This window comes from Myripristis murdjan, chromosome 17 (genome assembly GCF_902150065.1).
Source record: "Myripristis murdjan chromosome 17, fMyrMur1.1, whole genome shotgun sequence".
NCBI classification, from domain to species: Eukaryota; Metazoa; Chordata; class Actinopteri; order Holocentriformes; family Holocentridae; genus Myripristis; species Myripristis murdjan.
Window position 1 is genome coordinate 11,269,874 of NC_043996.1, and position 19,070 is coordinate 11,288,943.

Sequence of the window (19,070 nt, forward strand, 5' to 3'; positions counted from 1 at the left end):
GTATTACGCAACATGGTTATTTCTCCAGAGTAGACATCATCACCTCTTACTGATCCATCACAGTTCAGCCTGTGGTAGGTTGACTTAATGAGGTGCCACCAGGTCAGTCAGTTTGTATGGGTGCTCACTTCATGTTGATAGCACGACAGAAAAAATAACTTTGATCGGGTAACATATATTTGCATTACAGTCTTGCAGTGTGCTTATTGGTTTATCTTCATGACAAGGGTTGTATTTACTGCTGAATGGATCTGGATCAAAGGATGGTGAGACTGCAACCATCTCTGTTCCTGTCACCAGTCAGACGTCACATACCTGTGTTGGATTCTGGTACTACATGCTGGGGCCACTGGTGTCCACCCTGGATCTGCTGGTTCAAACAGTACGCACTGTTCTAATTCTACTGTGAAATTTTAATTGCTGGTGCTGTATTTTTTTTGAATTAATTTTGCAAATAGTTCAGTAACTTACTGAACTTTTATTTTACTTTAGAAATCCTCTCAATTTTTGGCTTGGACTCGTCGAGGAAGTCAGGATGCAGAATGGATGAGTGCACAGGTGACCGTCAGCATGAACAATGTGACAAAGGTATGTTTTCACACACATATGGGTACATGCACACATAAACACACGTGAATCAACAAACACAAAGAAATAATAAACAACATGAACATGAACTGTACTCCACTGTACACAGATCATGTTTACAGGCCAGAGAAACACCAGCAGCAGAGGTTTCATTGTCATTGATGATGTTACAGTGAGAGAGGGAGCCTGCAGTGATCTGAGTGAGTTAAAATTGCACTCACCCTTAATACAGTAACATTTAATGAAAATCAAAACATACTGGTAGGGATTATTACAGCTTTTCTCTGTCTATACCCTTTTAGATATGTGTGGGTTTGACTCCAGCTGGTGTGGCTTTGAGGAGGATGTCAGTCACAGGGGTCGCTGGGGTCGCAAAAAAGGAACAAACGATCGTGTTGATCACACTTATGGAACTGAAAATGGTGAGTTCAGTTTTACTGTTGTAGAGGTGGCCTTTGCACCTGCAGTGACTCCCATTGCACAGTACAGCACTGCGATTGTACTGGGCAGTAATAAGTGTTTAAATGGGAGGCAGAGCAGTAAAAAAAAAAAAAAAAAAAAAAATTGTTCTGTGTCATGTTGTGTTCTGTGTCATGTTGAAACTGATCAGTCTGTTTGAAAAAAACTGTTTATCTAACCTATAGTCTTTCCTATAGGTTTCTACATGACTGTACTGACAAGGAACTCTAGCATGACTGAAGTAGCTGAGCTGCTCACACCAGAGCTCAGCTCAAAAACAGAGATGTGTTTACGCTTCTGGTGAGTGTTTTGCCATTCTGTACCCTGCTAAAAAGCTGAGGTGCATCTCAACAAGTCATCAGTCTCATATTACACTCTCAAATCTTTTTGCCTTGCTGGCCAGCAGCCCATATGTCAGAGGGCCTGTGCTTGTTTTTCTTTGAATACATAAAACATTCTGCCAGTTAAATCTGATAATCCTACTGGATTTTTCAAATGGAATTTCTCTTATTTAATATTGAAAAAGACAGAACAAGCCCCAGTGGCTCACTTGGTAGAATTCATACCATGTATCAAGGCTAAGTCCTTACCACAGTGGTGCAGTCATCCTACCAGCACATTTTTTCAGTTGTTTAAAGAAAAACAAGATTTCAACACAGAATATTAGACTAAATGACTTTTAGATTTCTTGCAGCATACTACACAATATAGTCTGTGCTGGCTTCTGCAGCAGGCAACAGTATCTGTGTATATATGTGTTTGTGTGTGTACATAGGTACTGGTTACCTGCAGACCCCTCTGACATCCTTGCTATCCATGTGCAGCGGGGCGGGGAGCTGGGTCCTGCCCTGTGGCAGCGCTCTGGAGTGCCCTCTACACGCTGGGAGGTGGCAGAGGTCACTGTGTCCTCCCCTGCCAAGTTCCGTGTAAGCCCATTTGTATGGCAGTCCTTGTCTCCACACAGTGTCTATCTAACTGTCTCTCTGAATCTTTCTGTTCGGTCTATTTGGAAAGTGGAAACTTTCTCATAACAGTTACTGCACTTGTTGTTATGAACTTTTGCTTTAGCTTGAGTAAAATTTATTGCAAGGAGATCTTACTTTTAAAACATCAATTAACCATTAATTTACCCTCATTAGGTGGTGTTTAAGGCGACCCATGCTGCAGGTGCCAGCTCTGCTGTACAAATAGATGATTTTTCTATGAGAGATGGAGCCTGCACTCCCATGGGCAGCTGTGACTTTGAGTCAGGACAGTGTACCTGGGTCAGCATCCCCAAGGAACACGGTCATGACTGGATACAGGCTGATGGACGGTTTCAAGGTCCAGCTACAGACCACACCACTCAGACCCCTGACGGTAAGGCCTTGGACATTGATAAGGCAACTTGAACAGAAACAGAAAATGGCCAATGCCAAGGGTTTTGTTACACTCTGCTTACTGGAGGGAGTGCCCAAGTGCTTATTTTGTTGTACCCTTGTCAAAATGAAATTCAGCAGGTTTTTGTGTTATGTCCAACAACATTTCAAGAGTAAAAATGTGGTGAATTTGTTGGTGATAACTTGAATGATGGCCTATGGGAATATTGATGTCTGGCAATATCAGACTATACAAATCAGTCAATAATAAAAATAATAATAAGCATAATCATGAATATAGCTGCATGCAACAATGAACAAGGCCCGTACTCAATACAACAATTTTCCAAAGATGACAAAACTAAGACATTATGATAACTTTACCATGTGTATTAATATTGTTATTATGAGTGTGAAGAGCATAGATGAGATGGTTGAGTGTTGAGAGACTCAGCAGGTCTCCTATTCTTGATAATAAGGCTGACTCTGCCAGTCATGATCTTTTTTTGGCAATATAAGCACCTTTTCAGGCTTGTTAGCACAAGCCTGCATGCAAACCTGATGAAGCAATGGCTCCACTACCAGGTAAACAAATGTTTTATTTAAAAAAAAACAAACAAAAAAAAACAGTAATTTATATCTGCTACCATGTAAATAAACTGATCATTGAGTAAGAAATGCCAAAAATGGCATCTGCTGCCATGTAAAGAAATAGATTTTTTCAGTCCAAGTCAGTCCAAGTCAGTCCAGTGCATTTTATTGTGAAAGTGTGCAACTTCTTCCTGTGTGTTTATGGCATGAACACGATCTTTGATGTACAGACTTTTTCTTTTGCTGACTTGCACCTTGCAGTCAGGACAGGTGACCAGGTTTCCTTCTATTCAGTGGATTTATATATGTTTTATATATATGATGTGGGGCATATATGTTTTATACTTCATGTTTTATACTTACTATATTTTTTTATATTTATTTATCAGGGATCCATAGATGAAAATGACTGATGAACTACAGCATACAGTTTTGTTTTGCAGGCAACTAGATACTTTTTTTTTTTTTTTTTTTTTTTTGGTGGTGGTGGGGAGATCAGTTACCCCAATCAGCCTTTTTTTTTTCTTTTACCTTTCTGCTATTTGCCTTTAGGTCGCTTCTTGCTGAGCTCATTGAAGCCCCAAAACTCCAGCAGTCTGGCTCAGGTAGTCTCAGAATGGATCCAACTAAAGGACGCCACCTCCTGCCTCACCTTCTGGTACCATATGGACAGCAGGTCAGAAAAACAAAAACAAATTCATTGTCCTTCCTCCATCGCACAGCATGTGAAAACAGGGGGTGCAGTTCTGAGCATGTTTTTCTTTCTTAGTTTCCCCACTGACGTCCTCAGGAAGTATGCTCAAATGTCACTTACTGTGGAAGTGAATCACTCACTCCGGTTTGTGCTAGGACACTTCTGAGGCACAGTTCACTCTTAAGGGACCATCCCTGTGATTTTGCATGTTTAGCGGAATATCTGCAAAATGTCTACTCTTCACATCTATGCTAAAGTTCTCCTGGGGCAAGATGTCATTTTTTCTAACTCTGATATTATTTTCCTACCTTTTATGCAGCCATTTTTTCCATTGATGCCACTACGATATGAAGATGAACTCTCAAACTTTCTTCACTCAGTATACAGTATTCCATCACCTTAATAAAGTCGTCCACATAAGTTTTCCTAAAAGAATATTAGAAACAGCTCTCAATAAAATGCTGTCCAGTCCAACAGCAGCACTAACTATGAGCTCAATGCCAAATACAGAATTGAATGAACACCTCTATCACTGTGACAAAAAGAAAACCTGAGCATTATAGGCATCAGAAAAGTAAACTTTATGGCAGACAGATGTATTGTATTGGATTGTATTAGATTGTGCAGGCAGACCTAATAAAGTGGCCACTGAGTGTATATTGTTTTCCAGTGCCTCTGGGACATTGAGGGTGTACATGCGTTCAGGGCCTTCAGGGGATGACCTCATATTCCAAAACAGCAGTAGTGGATCCAGCTGGACCCTGTTCTCTCAATCTGTTGCAACCACCAAACCTTTTCAGGTATGGAGTCCCACGTCATGGTTCAATCATACAGTGGTAAAAACGGCATTAAAAAGACAGAATTGTATCCATGTTGTTGTTATTGACGGTATTGTTGTTGATGTTGATGATGATGAAGATGTTCATACTGACATTATGCACTTTTCCTACTCCATGTAGGCTGTTTTTGGACACTAGGCTACTTCCTATGCACTTGGCATATTTTTCTTATTATTGGCTATGTCCCAGTGTCTACTGTTGCTTTGGCACACTCCCCCCTCCCCCCCGAACTTTGTTTGTATGTACCTGTGTGTTTCTGTTTGCTTGCTTGCAAAACCAATGGTCCTACGGGGACACTGACAATAAACTTGAACTTGAACTTGAACTTGAACTCACTGATTCTCAGATGCTGATTGAAGCAGAATCTACAGACAGGGGATTTATTGGTATTGATGACATCAGTATTGCACCAGGTCTTTGTCCAGGTACTGTAATTTTTCCCCCACTTCTGTATTCCATCAGTGTGAATTTTGTAATGAAACACTGAAATGCAATACAATTACTTTTCCAATTCCTTCTCTCCTTACAGTGAATGCAACACGTGGGGCATTTGTGGGCTGTTCATTTGAGAATGACACGTGTAGCTGGCAGGACATCAGCGCTGGCCAGCTCCAGTGGCTGAGACTCAGGAACGCAACTGCCACTGACAATACTGGACCCTCTGTGGACAACACACTGGGCACTGAACTAGGTAAGACAAAGCTCTACCCCAACTTTTTTGTTGGGTATTTTAAGGTCACTATCAACATTGTTCAGGGAATTATCTATAATTTATGTTAACTACCTTTAAATTGATGGCTGTTTGTTTCTTCCAGGCTGATCAGCAGAAACAGAAATTGAGTTGAGGATGCCTGTTAATTAGCACAGTCTACAAAAGTGAAATGCAGAGTCAAATTTTACCCTAATCTGTCCATGGACAGGATTCACTGAGCATCCCTGCTCTTTCTAAAGTTGAATTCATTCACACATTCATATCCTGGTCTTACCTGGCACAAACACAGTCCACTGTCCTGCTGGCCACTTAGCACCTTCATTGCAACAAGTGGGGAAACCAAGTTGCTGAGGATAGGAAAAGTGTGCACATTCAACAGATTTTCCATGTCAGTCTAGTAACTGAAATCCACAACTGCCCTGCCATCATAACATAGACCGCAGCTGCAGCAATTGCTGGTGTTGTGCAAGTTCACACTTCACAAGATCTAGCTCAAAGTTCAGATCACACAGATTAAAATGAACTAGTTCACGTTCATAGTTCACGATTTTGGATTTTGAACTAAGTTCAGAGTCCCATAAATGAACTAATTCACTGTTAGCCTGAGAACGAACTCAGAGTAGGATGCTGCTTGGCTGCCATAGGTCCTTGGCCTCAAGTGCGTGAGTTAACAATGCCTTCATTCATGTTCCTTAGTTGCAAAAAGAGACAGTTCACCATTTATCAAAAATATGAGCATGTCCAGTGAATGTTCTTCCTTTGTAACACATTTGTGCACAACAGTGGTTAAGGAAAGCAGTTACCTTACAATGACAAGAGAACTTGCAAGATGTAGAGGCTCCACTAGCATATGTTTCATGGGTCACAGAATTGTATTGTTGCTTTGATTTCATGTTTTCTTCATCGGTGATGGTGTTCGTGCTCGGGCTGAACAAAAAACAGAGGACACACTACTGGACATTCCCTTTACATGTTCTTATTGTGTTCTTATGTAATTCTTCCAGGCTGGTACATGGCGGTGGTGGCGGACCGAGGAGATCACATAAGCTTTGCTACCCTGCAGAGTCCCACCATGCAACAGGCCAGCGCTACCTGCACACTGCACTTCTACTACCATATGTATGGAGAAGGTGTGTATGTGCATGTTCGTGTGTTTGTGTTTATCACAAGCCTGTGTGTGTGTGCTCTGCTTTATATGTGAGTTTACATGTTTGTGTCCATAAATGTATGTGCAGTATGTAGTGCTGTTTGTGATCCTCAGGTGTGGACACTGCTACAGGCATAGGAGAGCTGAGGGTGCTTCTAAAGGAGGGCTCCAGGATCACCCCACTCTGGTGGCTGTCAGGAAACCATGGAGACACATGGCATCATGGTGAGGTGACGGTTGGTCGTAGCCCTCAGGACTTCACCATCCTGTTTGAGGCTACCAGGACCTTCAGTCACCTTGGAGACATTGCCATTGATGACATAGACTTCTCCAACTGCACACTGCCCGGTATGTAAAAAACATCTTGTGTGACCGACTCACTGGACCATCACTGCTACTAGAATGGCTACGAATAGAAGAGGAAGGACAGACAAAGAAGAACAGGAGAACCTTATAGGGACACACTTTATTCGGACTGTCAGCTTTGTATTAAATGAGTTTTCCTCATGTCAGTTTGTTCAATGTAAATACTCAATTCAGAATCAATAAATATTCAGTTGACCTTTAACTTAGTATCACCTTTGTGCCATTTATGTTCAGGGTTAGGTTTGACACCACTGACACTATTGATATGAAACCGATAATGCTTTAAATTGATACACAGTTGATACTAAGTTGAATATTACTACTGGAAAATGTAAAGAGAGACTAAGGTTAATTTGATACTAAACTGATACAAGTTGATGGAAAGTAGAATATTATGAAGTATCAGTTTGTAGTGATAAATAGTTGAAGGAATCAGCTACCACCAAATGAAAGGGAGAAATGATAGAATAGATATTGAAGGAAAAATACTTATAGAAACATTGTATATTGGCATTGCATTTTGTTAACTGGTGGAGTATGTCAAATTATTTAATAGAGAAAAACAGGAGTGGTAAATGGTGAATCATGCATTTTCTGGGTTGATTTAGATTTGTGCATGTCTTTTTTTGTTTTGTTTTGTTTTGTTTTGTTTTTCATGCTTTCCAGAGCCTCAGCCCTTGTGTCCAGAGGATATGTTCACCTGCAAGAACAGAGTGTGTGTGCAGGACACCCAAGTGTGTGACTTCACTGATGACTGTGGGGACGGGTCTGATGAGACCAACTGTGGTAGGTTGTAACAACAGTCAGCATGTAAAACTAATGAATGTAGTGGCATTCACACACACACACACACACACACACACACACACACATCTATGTTGTCAAACAATTCCTGTATTTGCTTCACAGAAAAAACATGTGGTTTGGACAGGTATCTTAAAGTGTATGTGGTTATAGAGAGGATATTCAAATTCATAGTACACTCTGAGGCTGAGGTTTTCCGAACTTGTTCTTGTTTTTTCACTCTGCCCCTCGTCGTCTGCTAACCTGCTGTTGAGCAGAGCAGCAAGGTGTGGTAGAGCGCTGTAGCTTTGAACAGGGCCTGTGCTCTTGGGCTGGGAGTGAGGTGGACAGCCCTGGAGCCGAGTGGATACACTGTGAGGGACAGGATGCCTGGCCAAACCACGGGCCTCCCAGGGATCACACCCAAAACACAGCTGCAGGTATGACACTCTCTGAGGTCCTGCTAATGTCCTGCCAAGCCCCTTTCTTCCCCAATCAATACCTTTGACTGCTCATTAAAAATATTTTTTTAAGAAGTGCGGCTGCCTGCTCTCCTGAAACAAAAGATAGTTTGCTAAGACTATAGTGTTATCCTCATACCAATTCCCAATGCTAATGGGATAAAGTGCAGGGAAAGGTAAGAACGCCTAGTGATCAGTTTAATCAGTTTTTTATAGAAAAGAGTTTGTTTTTATAATAAAGAGTTTGTTTGTGATATGAATTTGTATACATTTTTACGCACAGAAATGTTGTTAATTGAATCTTTTTCTTTAGCATGACTTTTCAATGCAAACATGTCAGTTTCATCGGCTGCTGTTATTGTGCAGGTCACTATGTCATCCCTGGGACTCAGCTGACCGAGAAGGGCCAGACCTCAGAGATGCTCTCCAATACTTTGCTGCCCAGCTCTGACTGCACTGTGAGTACAGATACACGCAGGCCTTCCAGGTGTATGATGAGAGCACAGCCTGTGTGTTATCGTGTCTGCTCTCATCACAAAATTGTTCTCACTGTTTTATAGTCTTTTTGACAGCAGAGACAGCTAAATATGTAAAAGTCAGCATGGCTCACATCATGGCAGGCTGATTTCCCTTAAATCCCCACCAAAGTATATTGCATGACAATCTTCACTGAGCTTCATTAAGGCTACATCATACTTATAATGAGGGAAATAGTCAAACCCAAAATGCCATTGTTTTATGGCTGCACATTACATATAGAAGAAAATATCTAGATGCCTCATGCATCATTTTATACATGTAATTCAGCAGTGTATATCTAGTATCTTAAGAAACCTTGGGATCTCCACCAGAGTTTACAGTAAAGTTCTGTGGGTTTGAACAGAGCTCAGTTATGCAGAGTGAATTTGTAATGACAAACCCATTATTGGGATCAGTAGTGTTTAAGAGGACGTTTAAGATCTATTTAAAATGTCAAACCGACCTGCATACTGTCTGCTGATATGAAGACTTAACACCAAACTAAAAGAGTTGGCTGACTGAAATATATAGATGTCAGTGTAAATAATAGGTAATAGATTCAGCCAGTCTCTATATGTGTGTCTCAGATGGGGATTTTGCTTTCTAAGGAGGTTTAGCAGTATCATACTGTACAGCTATAATACTGGCTTGCAAAGGACATACATTAAAGAAAGTGTGTCACCCTTGTTCTCCAAAGCAGGCTCTCATCATTTTCTGTTTCCACGTAAGCATGGCTCTGCTCGCTGTATCCATGCAGGTGAGATTCTTCTACTACAGTCTGGACGATGCCACAGCCATGATGACTGTCCAGCTGCGGACACTACGATCTGGTAATCAGGATGCAGAGCTGTGGGTTAGAGGAAAATCACAGAGCTACAGCTGGCAGAGAGCAGAGGTCACCTTCTCCTCCTCTGCCAATAGCAAGGTCAGTGAGGTCAACACAGACAGTCAGTTCAACAACAGATGTGGGGCATCCTGGTGGCTCAGTGGGCTAACCTAGGACCTCTGTCGCATGCCAGTCCCACTCTCCTTCTTCAAATGTTTGCTGTCTCCCTCTAATTTGAAATTTCTAATACAGACAAAAATGCCTTAATACTACTACTACTACTAATAGATCATTAAGTCTACAATATTGACTGTACTGACTGTTTCTTACAGTTCAAATTTTCCCATTCCTTATGTCTGATGTTTTTTCTTGAATCGCCTCAAAGCTGAATTTCATTACAAGTACATGGCTAAAAAAAAAAATCTCCTCCTTTACTGCCATAAATTCCAGTGTGTTCCAGGCAAACTCGCTTAGTACAATAATAACCATAAAACTTATTCCCTTATCGACTTATCACCTCAAGTTGGTTTATGATTCCTTTTTAAAGGTGTTTTTTTTTTAATCAATGAGATTACACAGCTCATGTCATTATGCATTATGGAATAGCGAGGGTCACTAAGTTCAGAATGGCCTATTTTTTTCTTGGATATCTGCTCCCTAGATTGTTTTCTGCTATGAGCGAGGAGCTGGTCAGAGTGGGTTGGCTGCCGTGGACGACATATCTTTCTCCAAGGAGTGTGTACTTGACCCGAGCAACAGCCAGTTACCTGCCACACCATCTACCCCTGCCCCACCCACGCCCTCTGCTACCCCCTCTCCCTCTGCCCCACCCACGCCCACTGCTACCCCCTCTCCCTCTGCCCCCCCCACGCCCTCTGCTACCCCCTCTCCCTCTGCCCCACCCACGCCCTCTGTTATGCCCACCCCCTCTGTCCCACCCACTCCCTCCGAACCACCCACCTCCTCTATCACACCCACTTCTCTGGCCACACCCTCAACATCAACTGCTCCAATCAATCCCTGTCAGGTAAGGTTTTTTTTTTTTTTACATGACATGATGGCAGGACAGTGGTGTACTGAGCAAAGCCATTTCTGTAATGAATAAAACACATAATCAAATTTGTGAATCTGCAGATTTTTGAGTTACATCGCACCAGTTTTCTTGTCTCCTTTTCTTTTGTCTTGTAGGACAATGAGTTTTTCTGTCGGCGGTCAGAAGGAAAAGTGTGTGTTCTGGCCAACAAACAGTGTGACTATCATCTAGACTGCCCCCTAGGGGAGGACGAGGAAGGCTGTGGTAAGAGTGGGTCATCACAAGCTGACGAGTACTCAAAAAGAATTCATGTTATCAGGACTAGTAAAGTAGTTTCGTAAAACTATCCAACTCAGCAGGGAGAAAGGTTTAGCATTAGTTTAGAAGAGCCACACTTTGCATCAACTATAGGCAGCGATACACACATCAATGCCTTTTCCATTGCAGGGCTAACCCGGGTTTGCTCATTATTCCTATGCTCTTTCCCCAAGAAGAAAAAACATTTCAAACACCTCCCATCTTGTGCCTCTTTAAACGATGTTGAGCAAGGATATAGTGCCATATCAAACAACAGCAGCATCAACTTTACAGAAATCTGTAGCTGGCCTCGCCCTGTTTAGGCCTGATGTGGAGAAATGGCTTATATGACTAACGTGATCACTGATTGAGAAATAATTTGTCATACAGAAAAAATATGGAGAAACTGAACAAGATAAAAAAAAAAAAAAAAAAAACAGTTTATGACTGATAAAGTGCAATTTGAGGTGATGAACAGTAGCATTGATTAGCTGTGAATCTAGCTTAGCAAAGGGCTGAAGTTATTATGATCGAATTGCATTCACAGTCTACTAAAATGTAGCAGTAGTTACGGTAAACACATGATTGTGCTCATTTTCTGATCTTACAGAGAAGAGGTGATTATGCCACGAGACACCGAAATGCAAAACAAGATAGATAGCATAACAGTTGATTCACATGCACACATAGAATGAGAGAATAAGAGAGAAAAAGTTATTACCGAGATACATTGAACTAAAATATTTAGTTTAAGCTTTGTGCTAAAACTGTAGTTCTCAGAAGAGCCAGGAAGTAGAAATTGATTTTAAGCTGTGATTTTTTTTTTTTACTTTGTTCTAATACACAACTTATATTACCTCTTAATATTGAAGGAGTGCATTCTGCTCTGTACAAAAGATGGAGGAGTGGCACATTTTATCCCTAAAAGGCTCAACTCAACAAACTTAGACTTAAGTCACCTCTGCTCAAGGACAAGTTGTACAAAAAAGACCAAGTTTTTAACTGATCATGATGAATTGCACATTATTTTGATTTTTCCTGAATGACCAACAGTATAAAGTACAGTATAAACAGCAATTAGTGTTTGAAATAAATGCACATTTATTTTGCTGTAGCATAAAATGTAAAAAGAATGTATCTTTTTTTCCCCCTTGGCCCCTTGTTATGTCAGTGTTTTCAGGATTTTTTTTTTTTTTTTTTTTTTTTTCTATCTGTTTCAGGTCCGTGCACGTTTGAGACTGGCCAGTGTCAGTGGGTAGACGTCAGTACTGGGCAGAGCAGGTGGCAGAGACAGAAAGCTACTAACAGCACTGAGCCACCCACTGACCACACCATGGACACAGGTGATCTTACTGGTCTAGACATGGACCCCATGTGATCATAACTACACTTTTCCCTCAATAGCCAAATCAGCAAGTTTAAGAGTCAGTTTTGTTGATTCAGGTTGTTTTCCTCTGTTCCCAGGCTACTATATGGGAGTCAGTGTCAGTCAAGAGCGTGCACAGAATGTAGCCAGACTCCAGAGCCCAAGTCTCCCACCCTCATCCCCCTACTGCCACATTCAGTAAGTCATAGCCATAATGCTGTTGGAAAAATAACTCTTGTCACAAGCAAGGCTCATTTGTGCTTGATGTCTATAAAATGTTTGTTTTGATACTGTCAGTTGAATTGGTAGTGTATGAATTGCTCAATGCCTCCGTCCCCCCTTCTCTCTTCCTCCCACGCAACACCCATCCTAATCCAACGCTCTCACCTCCTTCCTTCCCTCTTTCCTGAGCCCAGGTTTCACTTCTACATCGCTGCGGACAGTGCTGGGTCACTCAGAGTGCTTATGCAGCAAGCTGACGGGAGTGAAGCAATCCTGTGGTCACGCAGTCATAACACCGAAGCCCACTGGACCCCAGAGTATCTGCCTCTAGGCCAGCACCAACAACCTTACAACGTGGGTGCTCATGCACCCAAACTGTTTTCAGACTGGAGTCCTTTAACTTTTATGACATTTTCTGGAAGTTAGAACAAATTTGATTTGTAATTTGTAATTTATAATGATCCTAGTTTGATCAAAGCTTGATCATAGCTTAGGACAAAATATTCTCAAATGGGGGGCTGTGCTCTATTGTGCATGCATTTTGGGGTTTCCCTAAGAACATCTGCACTAGAGGTTCATTTTAATCCAGTGGAATTAATGCAAAGGATGCATGAATGCATGCATGTAAATCAGTCAGTGGAATAAATTCTTTCCATTATGGTTTATGTAGCAGTCTTTGTGTTTGGACTCACTAATCCTGTAAAAGTGTTAACATAATTGTTTACATTCTTAGGTATTGTTCAAAAGCATGGGTGGAGCTGAGCAGGGGGGCACCACAGCTAGAGATCGTGGTGTGGCTGTGGATGACATCTCCTTCCTCAACTGTGAAAACTCCTTCCAGCCACCAGGTAAATAAAGTTTCATGGATAATAAATGATGCACAGAAAAGCAGCGTGTTGCATGCATACAGTATATTTATGGGTCCCCACAGCGCTGCACTGTATTGTGCAATGTCTTGAACCCCAAAAGAGAGAAGATGTGAAGGTTTGGCTGATATGATTTTTTTTCTTTCCCCAGCTCTGTCTGCATATGGTTGTTCCTTTGAAGATAATCTGTGTATTTGGACCCAGGGGGCTGAGGATGACTTGGACTGGCAGAGGAGGTCTGGTCCCACTGAAACCCCCAACACTGGACCTGCAGGAGACCACACTTCTGGCACTGGTTAGTACTGCACTACTTTATTTTATTCCCACAGGACATTGTGTGATAACTAAAGGATGGTATTGTCTCGTGTTATATGTGCATGAATCACTTTAGCACAAAAAGCTCATCACTTCCTGTTTTGAGAAAGTAACTCTGCATTCTGTATTTAGTACTTAATATGGGAAAAAGACACTGAATGTGGAATTGTGGCATAAGTAAGTTGATGGTAAAGTACTAAGTTTCATTTTCACAAGTCTTATTATCAGTTTTTCATGGTTCTTCACAGGGCAGTACTTGTACATCGAGAGTTCCCCACCAAGTGTAAAGGGGAATGTGGCCCAGCTGAAGTCTTTACTGCTGCCACCCGCTGGTGAAAAAGGATACTGCTTCTCATTTTGGTACCACATGTTTGGAGCAACAGTGGGCTCATTGAAGATGATTTTAAAAACCACTGATCCCTTGAGCAAAACAACGGTAAAGCACACAAGCAATTAACAGTCTTATGTTTTACCAGTTTAAGTTTTGTTTTTTTTTTTTTTTACTGTACAATGTTTGATAGAACATGTATGAAGAAGCAACCTTTTTTTTTCTAATGGACCATCGTGTCTCTGGTCTGCATCTTGGATGATGCACACATTACTTCCCTTTACATGAGGTTGATTGAGAAAGATATGGGACCATTTCCAGTGAGTTTTCTCTCTGTTGTTATACATCGCGCTCTATTGTGCAATGCTGGTTGCAAAATAATATTAATGTATGGTATGAGGAGTGACCGGGCCTTGCTCGGTTTCATGGTATTGCAAAAAAATCCTCACATCCTCATTGTGAAGAGTGAATCAGCGCCCTCTTTCCTGTAGGTGTGGCAACAGTCAGGAAATCAAGGGGATGAGTGGCAGGTGGTGCAGACTCATGTGACCTTACAGAAAGTCCACCAAGTGATTCTGGAGGCGACGGTAGGAGGAGGGGCAGGGGACATAGCTCTTGATGACATCTCATTCGTCAGCGGGCCGTGTCCTGCCTCAGGTACTCAAGCTTTTGTATGATAAAATCCCACTTGCAATGACTGTCATTCATTTCATACAGTCTTCAAAAGTTTATTGTAGTTATTACTTTACAAATAGACTCTAGAGTCTGTGTTCAGAGAACTGTTTACTTTGAACAGACTCTTATTTCTCTTATAGACAATTCCTGCACTACATTTAAAAGAAAAGTGAGAAAATGAATATGAAAGGGCAGGGAGTAAAAAGTAATAAAACTTTATGGTCATGGAAATGGATTGTGTAATCGTGCCTGTACTTACTACAGTGAGCAGAAATACAGATTAGCAGCGCTGGTGTCACAGATCCATCACATAACGGAGATGAAAGGCGGGGTTTATGTGTACATGACACCCTTTTTTTTTTTCTTCTTGGGTGGAAAGGCCACCAAAAGAGCAGATAGATTGGTGAGGACAATATTTCATATACTGTAGGCTGTCAGCTCCTCCATGGAGAACAGTAGGGAAACACAGTGGGTGTACACACGGTACAGTACACTGTAAAGTTTTCTTCCAGAATTTGATGCTCATCATTTGAAGAAAGTGACACGTACTCTACAGATTAAAGGTGCACTATACCAGACTGCTAAGAGTTGGTTGAGAAAAAAAAAATACAAAGTTTACATGGTTCTCACTGATTCGACTCATTGATAAATTACATGCCACATTACATGGAATCTTTTCGATTCACAAACAAAAGTTTTTGATCCACATTTTTATCACAGGTTTATTTTACTTGAAATAAAGCATTTTTGATTGCAGTTTTGATAGTTTTGATCTCAAATCTATTTTTTGATTGCAAACCTACTCTGTTTGATTTTGCATTATAAAGACACAAAACCCACTCATACTTCCACTGTGCTGAAAAAGTGCAAAGAATTATTTGTGTAAAGTATGTCTCTGAGTTTCCTGGGGAGAACAGTATTTATCACAAAAAGGAGAACTAACATGCACAACTGGCTGCTGACTCAGAAAACATGAAACTACATGAAACTACAAAAAAAAAAAAAAAAAAAAAAAAGCTCTCACACAGTACAATATACAAACCCTTGAATATCACTGATGGATATCTTAGTACTTAATTATTTATTGTTTTTGTAATAAAGTGAACAGTGTGTACAGTATGACCTTCTCCTGGGTTAAGTCCTGCTATAATTTTGTAACTATTGTGCAAGTGTACAAAGCACAAGTACATCTTTGGGACTTATGTGATCACTCATCAAAAGCCCTGTAACTGTTATTATTATTATTATGCAGTGATGGAAAGCGCGCCACACATTGTTACTCAGTTAGAAGTACCGTTACTTTGCTGATATTTTACTGCAGTAGACGCGGAGGTTTTACTCAAAAAATCTACTCAAATAAAAGTAAAAAGTAAATTCAATTCAATTTCAGTTCAATTCAGTTCAATTAAAATGTATTGGGAGTAAAAGTTACTCAGTTCCTTTTTCAAAACGGTAACTGTGTTGGGTGTGATCTTTTCCATGCAGTTAGAAAAGGAGGAGAGAACACGCCTCAAACGAGATTATTTTAAAGGGGCATTCTGCAAAATTGCGGAGGGTCGATTGAAGTGAGGACCCTGTAGACTCAACTGATACATGTAGATGTAATAAGATGGTTAAGTCTATGTGGTTCTCATCATCAGGCCAACTCACAGACAAAAAGTAGAATATGACAAAAAGTAGAACCTACAAAGTAGAAGCACATTCCTCTTCTCATCTTTACTCTTTCTTCTTTGTATGTGATGTCACTTTTCTAATGTTTGTCAATTGTTGTTTTGATGTTTTCTTGCCCAACGCCTGCATATGCAAATTAACTAATGGGCTATTTTCTGCTACAACTATTTCCTGTTACATAAACTGATGAACTAAAGTAAACATGTAGAGCACAAAGTGATGCAATCAACATTAGATTGGTGCTAATGTCATATTTTGGCTACTCACTATGTGTTTTGTTTTGTTTTGTTTTTTCTTTTTTTTTCAGATTCTGCAGGAACCCTGGGTGTCGGACTTGCAGTTGGGCTGACTCTGACGGCTGCAGTTGTCATCTGTGTTGTTTTGTTTATGCTGAACAGGAAGAGCTGTCCAATGTACACAGTGGTGATACTATAAATATCAATCAATCAGTTAATTAAAGTATAAATGTTGATGGGGCAGTGTTTTGTTGATGCTCATAGTTGGTAATTATGGTAGGAGTGGTGGCAGTGATATAAATAATACTGAAGAAAGATCTGTGATATTGAATACTTTGTTATCTTGACACTTTTGCCTTTGTTTGTCAGGAGGAAGCCAAACATTACAAATGCCGAGGTTGACCAGAACTCTGTGTTTGACCTCTATGACTGCAAAATAGAGGTAAGTGAGCAAAATACAATAACAAATCAATCCTTTTCTGGCTCTATAGAACTGTGATTGTAATGCACATCTTCCCTTCCAGGGTACACAACATGGACGTGAATCGGATTTTTCGTTCTTCAACAATTTGTACAATCCATCCTCACACACGGACGACATGGTTATGTCTGATGCTTAGTGCAGTTTCTTCTGACTCTGTCAGAAGAAGTTGTGGGTTTAGTTCAATTATAAGTCAGACAATTGCATAATTATGAATAAAACTTTTAAGTAATTTAACATGATGTATTTCCTTTTTGTTTACCTTTGTTATTTATAAGTGGCATAAAATAAACTGACTGATTTTTCTATATTTTAATACAATTACTATCCTTCCCATTAAAATGTATTGATGATTTTAATTTTTCTGACTGTCTGCTTGCCAAAATACTGGATAAAGGACATTGTAGCACATTAACAATGCTGATATCACCATTTTTAACCTACAACAGAAAGGTAATATTTGTAAAATGGCATTTAGCCAATAACTTGTTAATAACTTGCTCTGTTTATGCTTTAAAAATTTAACTGATGGAGCCCTTTTTGTGTTTTATTTTTGCATTATAAGCCTGTATGCAGCCTTTAGTAGCCACTGACCATTCACATGTGAGTGAATGCTTCTGCTTTAATTTTCGTCCATCCCCAGAACTCAATGCTGCAATGCATAATTTTTTTTTTCAAATATGCCTGAGTGAGACTTTTTTTTAACCTTTAACAGTGGCGCCCTCATTAGGTTGTGCGGTTTGTATGGAAAGCTGGATGTGTGCAGCAGATGTCATGTTTCATTTTAATTTCAAGTTTAAGGGCTTTCGAAGGCATACATTTTGTCCTTTAAATTAGTGTCCTCTTTAGGTCAATTTGTATGATGATTTTAGCACCATAACACAGTGCCAAAATGTATCATCCCACCAAATTAAATAAAAATTGGACTGGTGATGTAAGCTATCACAACTGAGCTACATATTTTGACCTTTAATTTCTGCATCCCAGTAGGCCAACCAGTAGACTTCTACAAAGCTAATGTCAGCTATTAATACTGTAAGTGTAATTCTCTTACTTTTTATGAAACTAATAACAGACTATGTTATACACATATTTTGCCTTGTTATTAGGAAAAATAAATACATACCTTTGATATGTGGAACAGAAGGCAGTTGTGCGCCACAACATTAACTAACTTGGCCTGTTAAAAACTATAGGACTACATATTCAGATAGCGCCTAAATTTTTCAAAGTCTACAGAATGGTACTCTGGGATAAAAACATGCTGCAAGGTGGCTAAGATCAGACATATTTCAAATATGCTGCTCGGACATATAGGCCTCATGTAGTTTTATTAGGGGAAGGAAAAAATATGCTCAACCCAAGTGTTGGTGTCCAGGTGTCCAGGTTTCCAGAAATGATGACTGCAGAAGTGAGCACCTTTGGTTCGTTCCTGTCTCTGATAAAAGTGGGGGTGCTTTGGCGCAGCACCTTGCTAAGATGTGTTATATTGGGTTTTTTTTTTGTTTGTTTTTTTTTGCTGTAATTTGTCTTGGGTCTGTATAAGATATTACAGCTATAAACAGCTCCCTGTTCAAGTTCTGTCAGGATCCCTCTCTGTGGCAATGCTTTGTTTTCAGTTAAGAGAAAACATAATTCCTGTTCGGTGCCAGGATTTAAGAATAAACAGGATCCCCTTAACTTTTTACAGATGCCAGGAATGAAACTTGGCCTGCTGAACATTTTCACATGCAGGCATGTAAGGAGTGCAATCTTAAAACAGGGTCAGCTGTCTCAGGCAGCAATCACTACCACATGACTAATTTGAGTATGAGATTCAATGTTGTAGTGGTAGTTGTCTATGTGTTTTAAAGTGGCAGTCCATCCAGAAATTAAAGTTTTGTTATTATCTGCACACTCTTATGTCAGCTGGAATATGTGTTTTTATCCACACAGGGAGATGGCTCAGTTTTTAGAGTTCAAAAACAAAAGGGCACAACAAAATTAACCCCATACAGCTCGTGCACCTTGAGCTAGTTACGAGAGCGTGCCCAGGCGGCTTCAATGCACGCCCCCTCACCACGCACACGGTCGGACTGATACCGGGACGCCACCGGAATATATTACTCATATAGACTGTTTAGAGGAAAGACTGTTTTAATTGGACACTTACGCCAGCACATTTTATTGTTTTATCAAGCCAGCAGCTGTGCTATATTTTTATTTTTAATATTTTATTTGCCCAATCTACCTTGTCA

At 40.3% G+C, this 19,070-nt stretch overlaps 1 protein-coding gene across 1 annotated transcript; it reads left to right on the forward strand.

Moving 5' to 3' along the window:
- The first annotated feature begins 13,809 nt into the window (after positions 1 to 13,809).
- On the forward strand, positions 13,810 to 17,031 carry LOC115374830 (apical endosomal glycoprotein-like). Its single transcript, XM_030073973.1, has 5 exons — positions 13,810 to 13,878; positions 14,262 to 14,427; positions 16,424 to 16,529; positions 16,722 to 16,794; positions 16,877 to 17,031. Exons 1-5 carry the CDS (start codon positions 13,810 to 13,812, stop codon positions 16,970 to 16,972), a joined length of 510 nt encoding a protein of 169 aa, XP_029929833.1. The 3' UTR covers positions 16,973 to 17,031.
- Positions 17,032 to 19,070: the final 2,039 nt, after the last annotated feature.

Coding starts and splice junctions, on each gene's coding strand:
- LOC115374830 (XM_030073973.1), top strand. CDS start 13,810: ATGTTTGGAGCAACAGTGGGCTCATTGAAGATGATTTTAAAAACCACT. Junction 13,879..14,261: donor ATCCCTTGAGCAAAACAACG/GTAAAGCACACA, acceptor TCTTTCCTGTAG/GTGTGGCAACAGTCAGGAAA. Junction 16,795..16,876: donor TCTATGACTGCAAAATAGAG/GTAAGTGAGCAA, acceptor CTTCCCTTCCAG/GGTACACAACATGGACGTGA.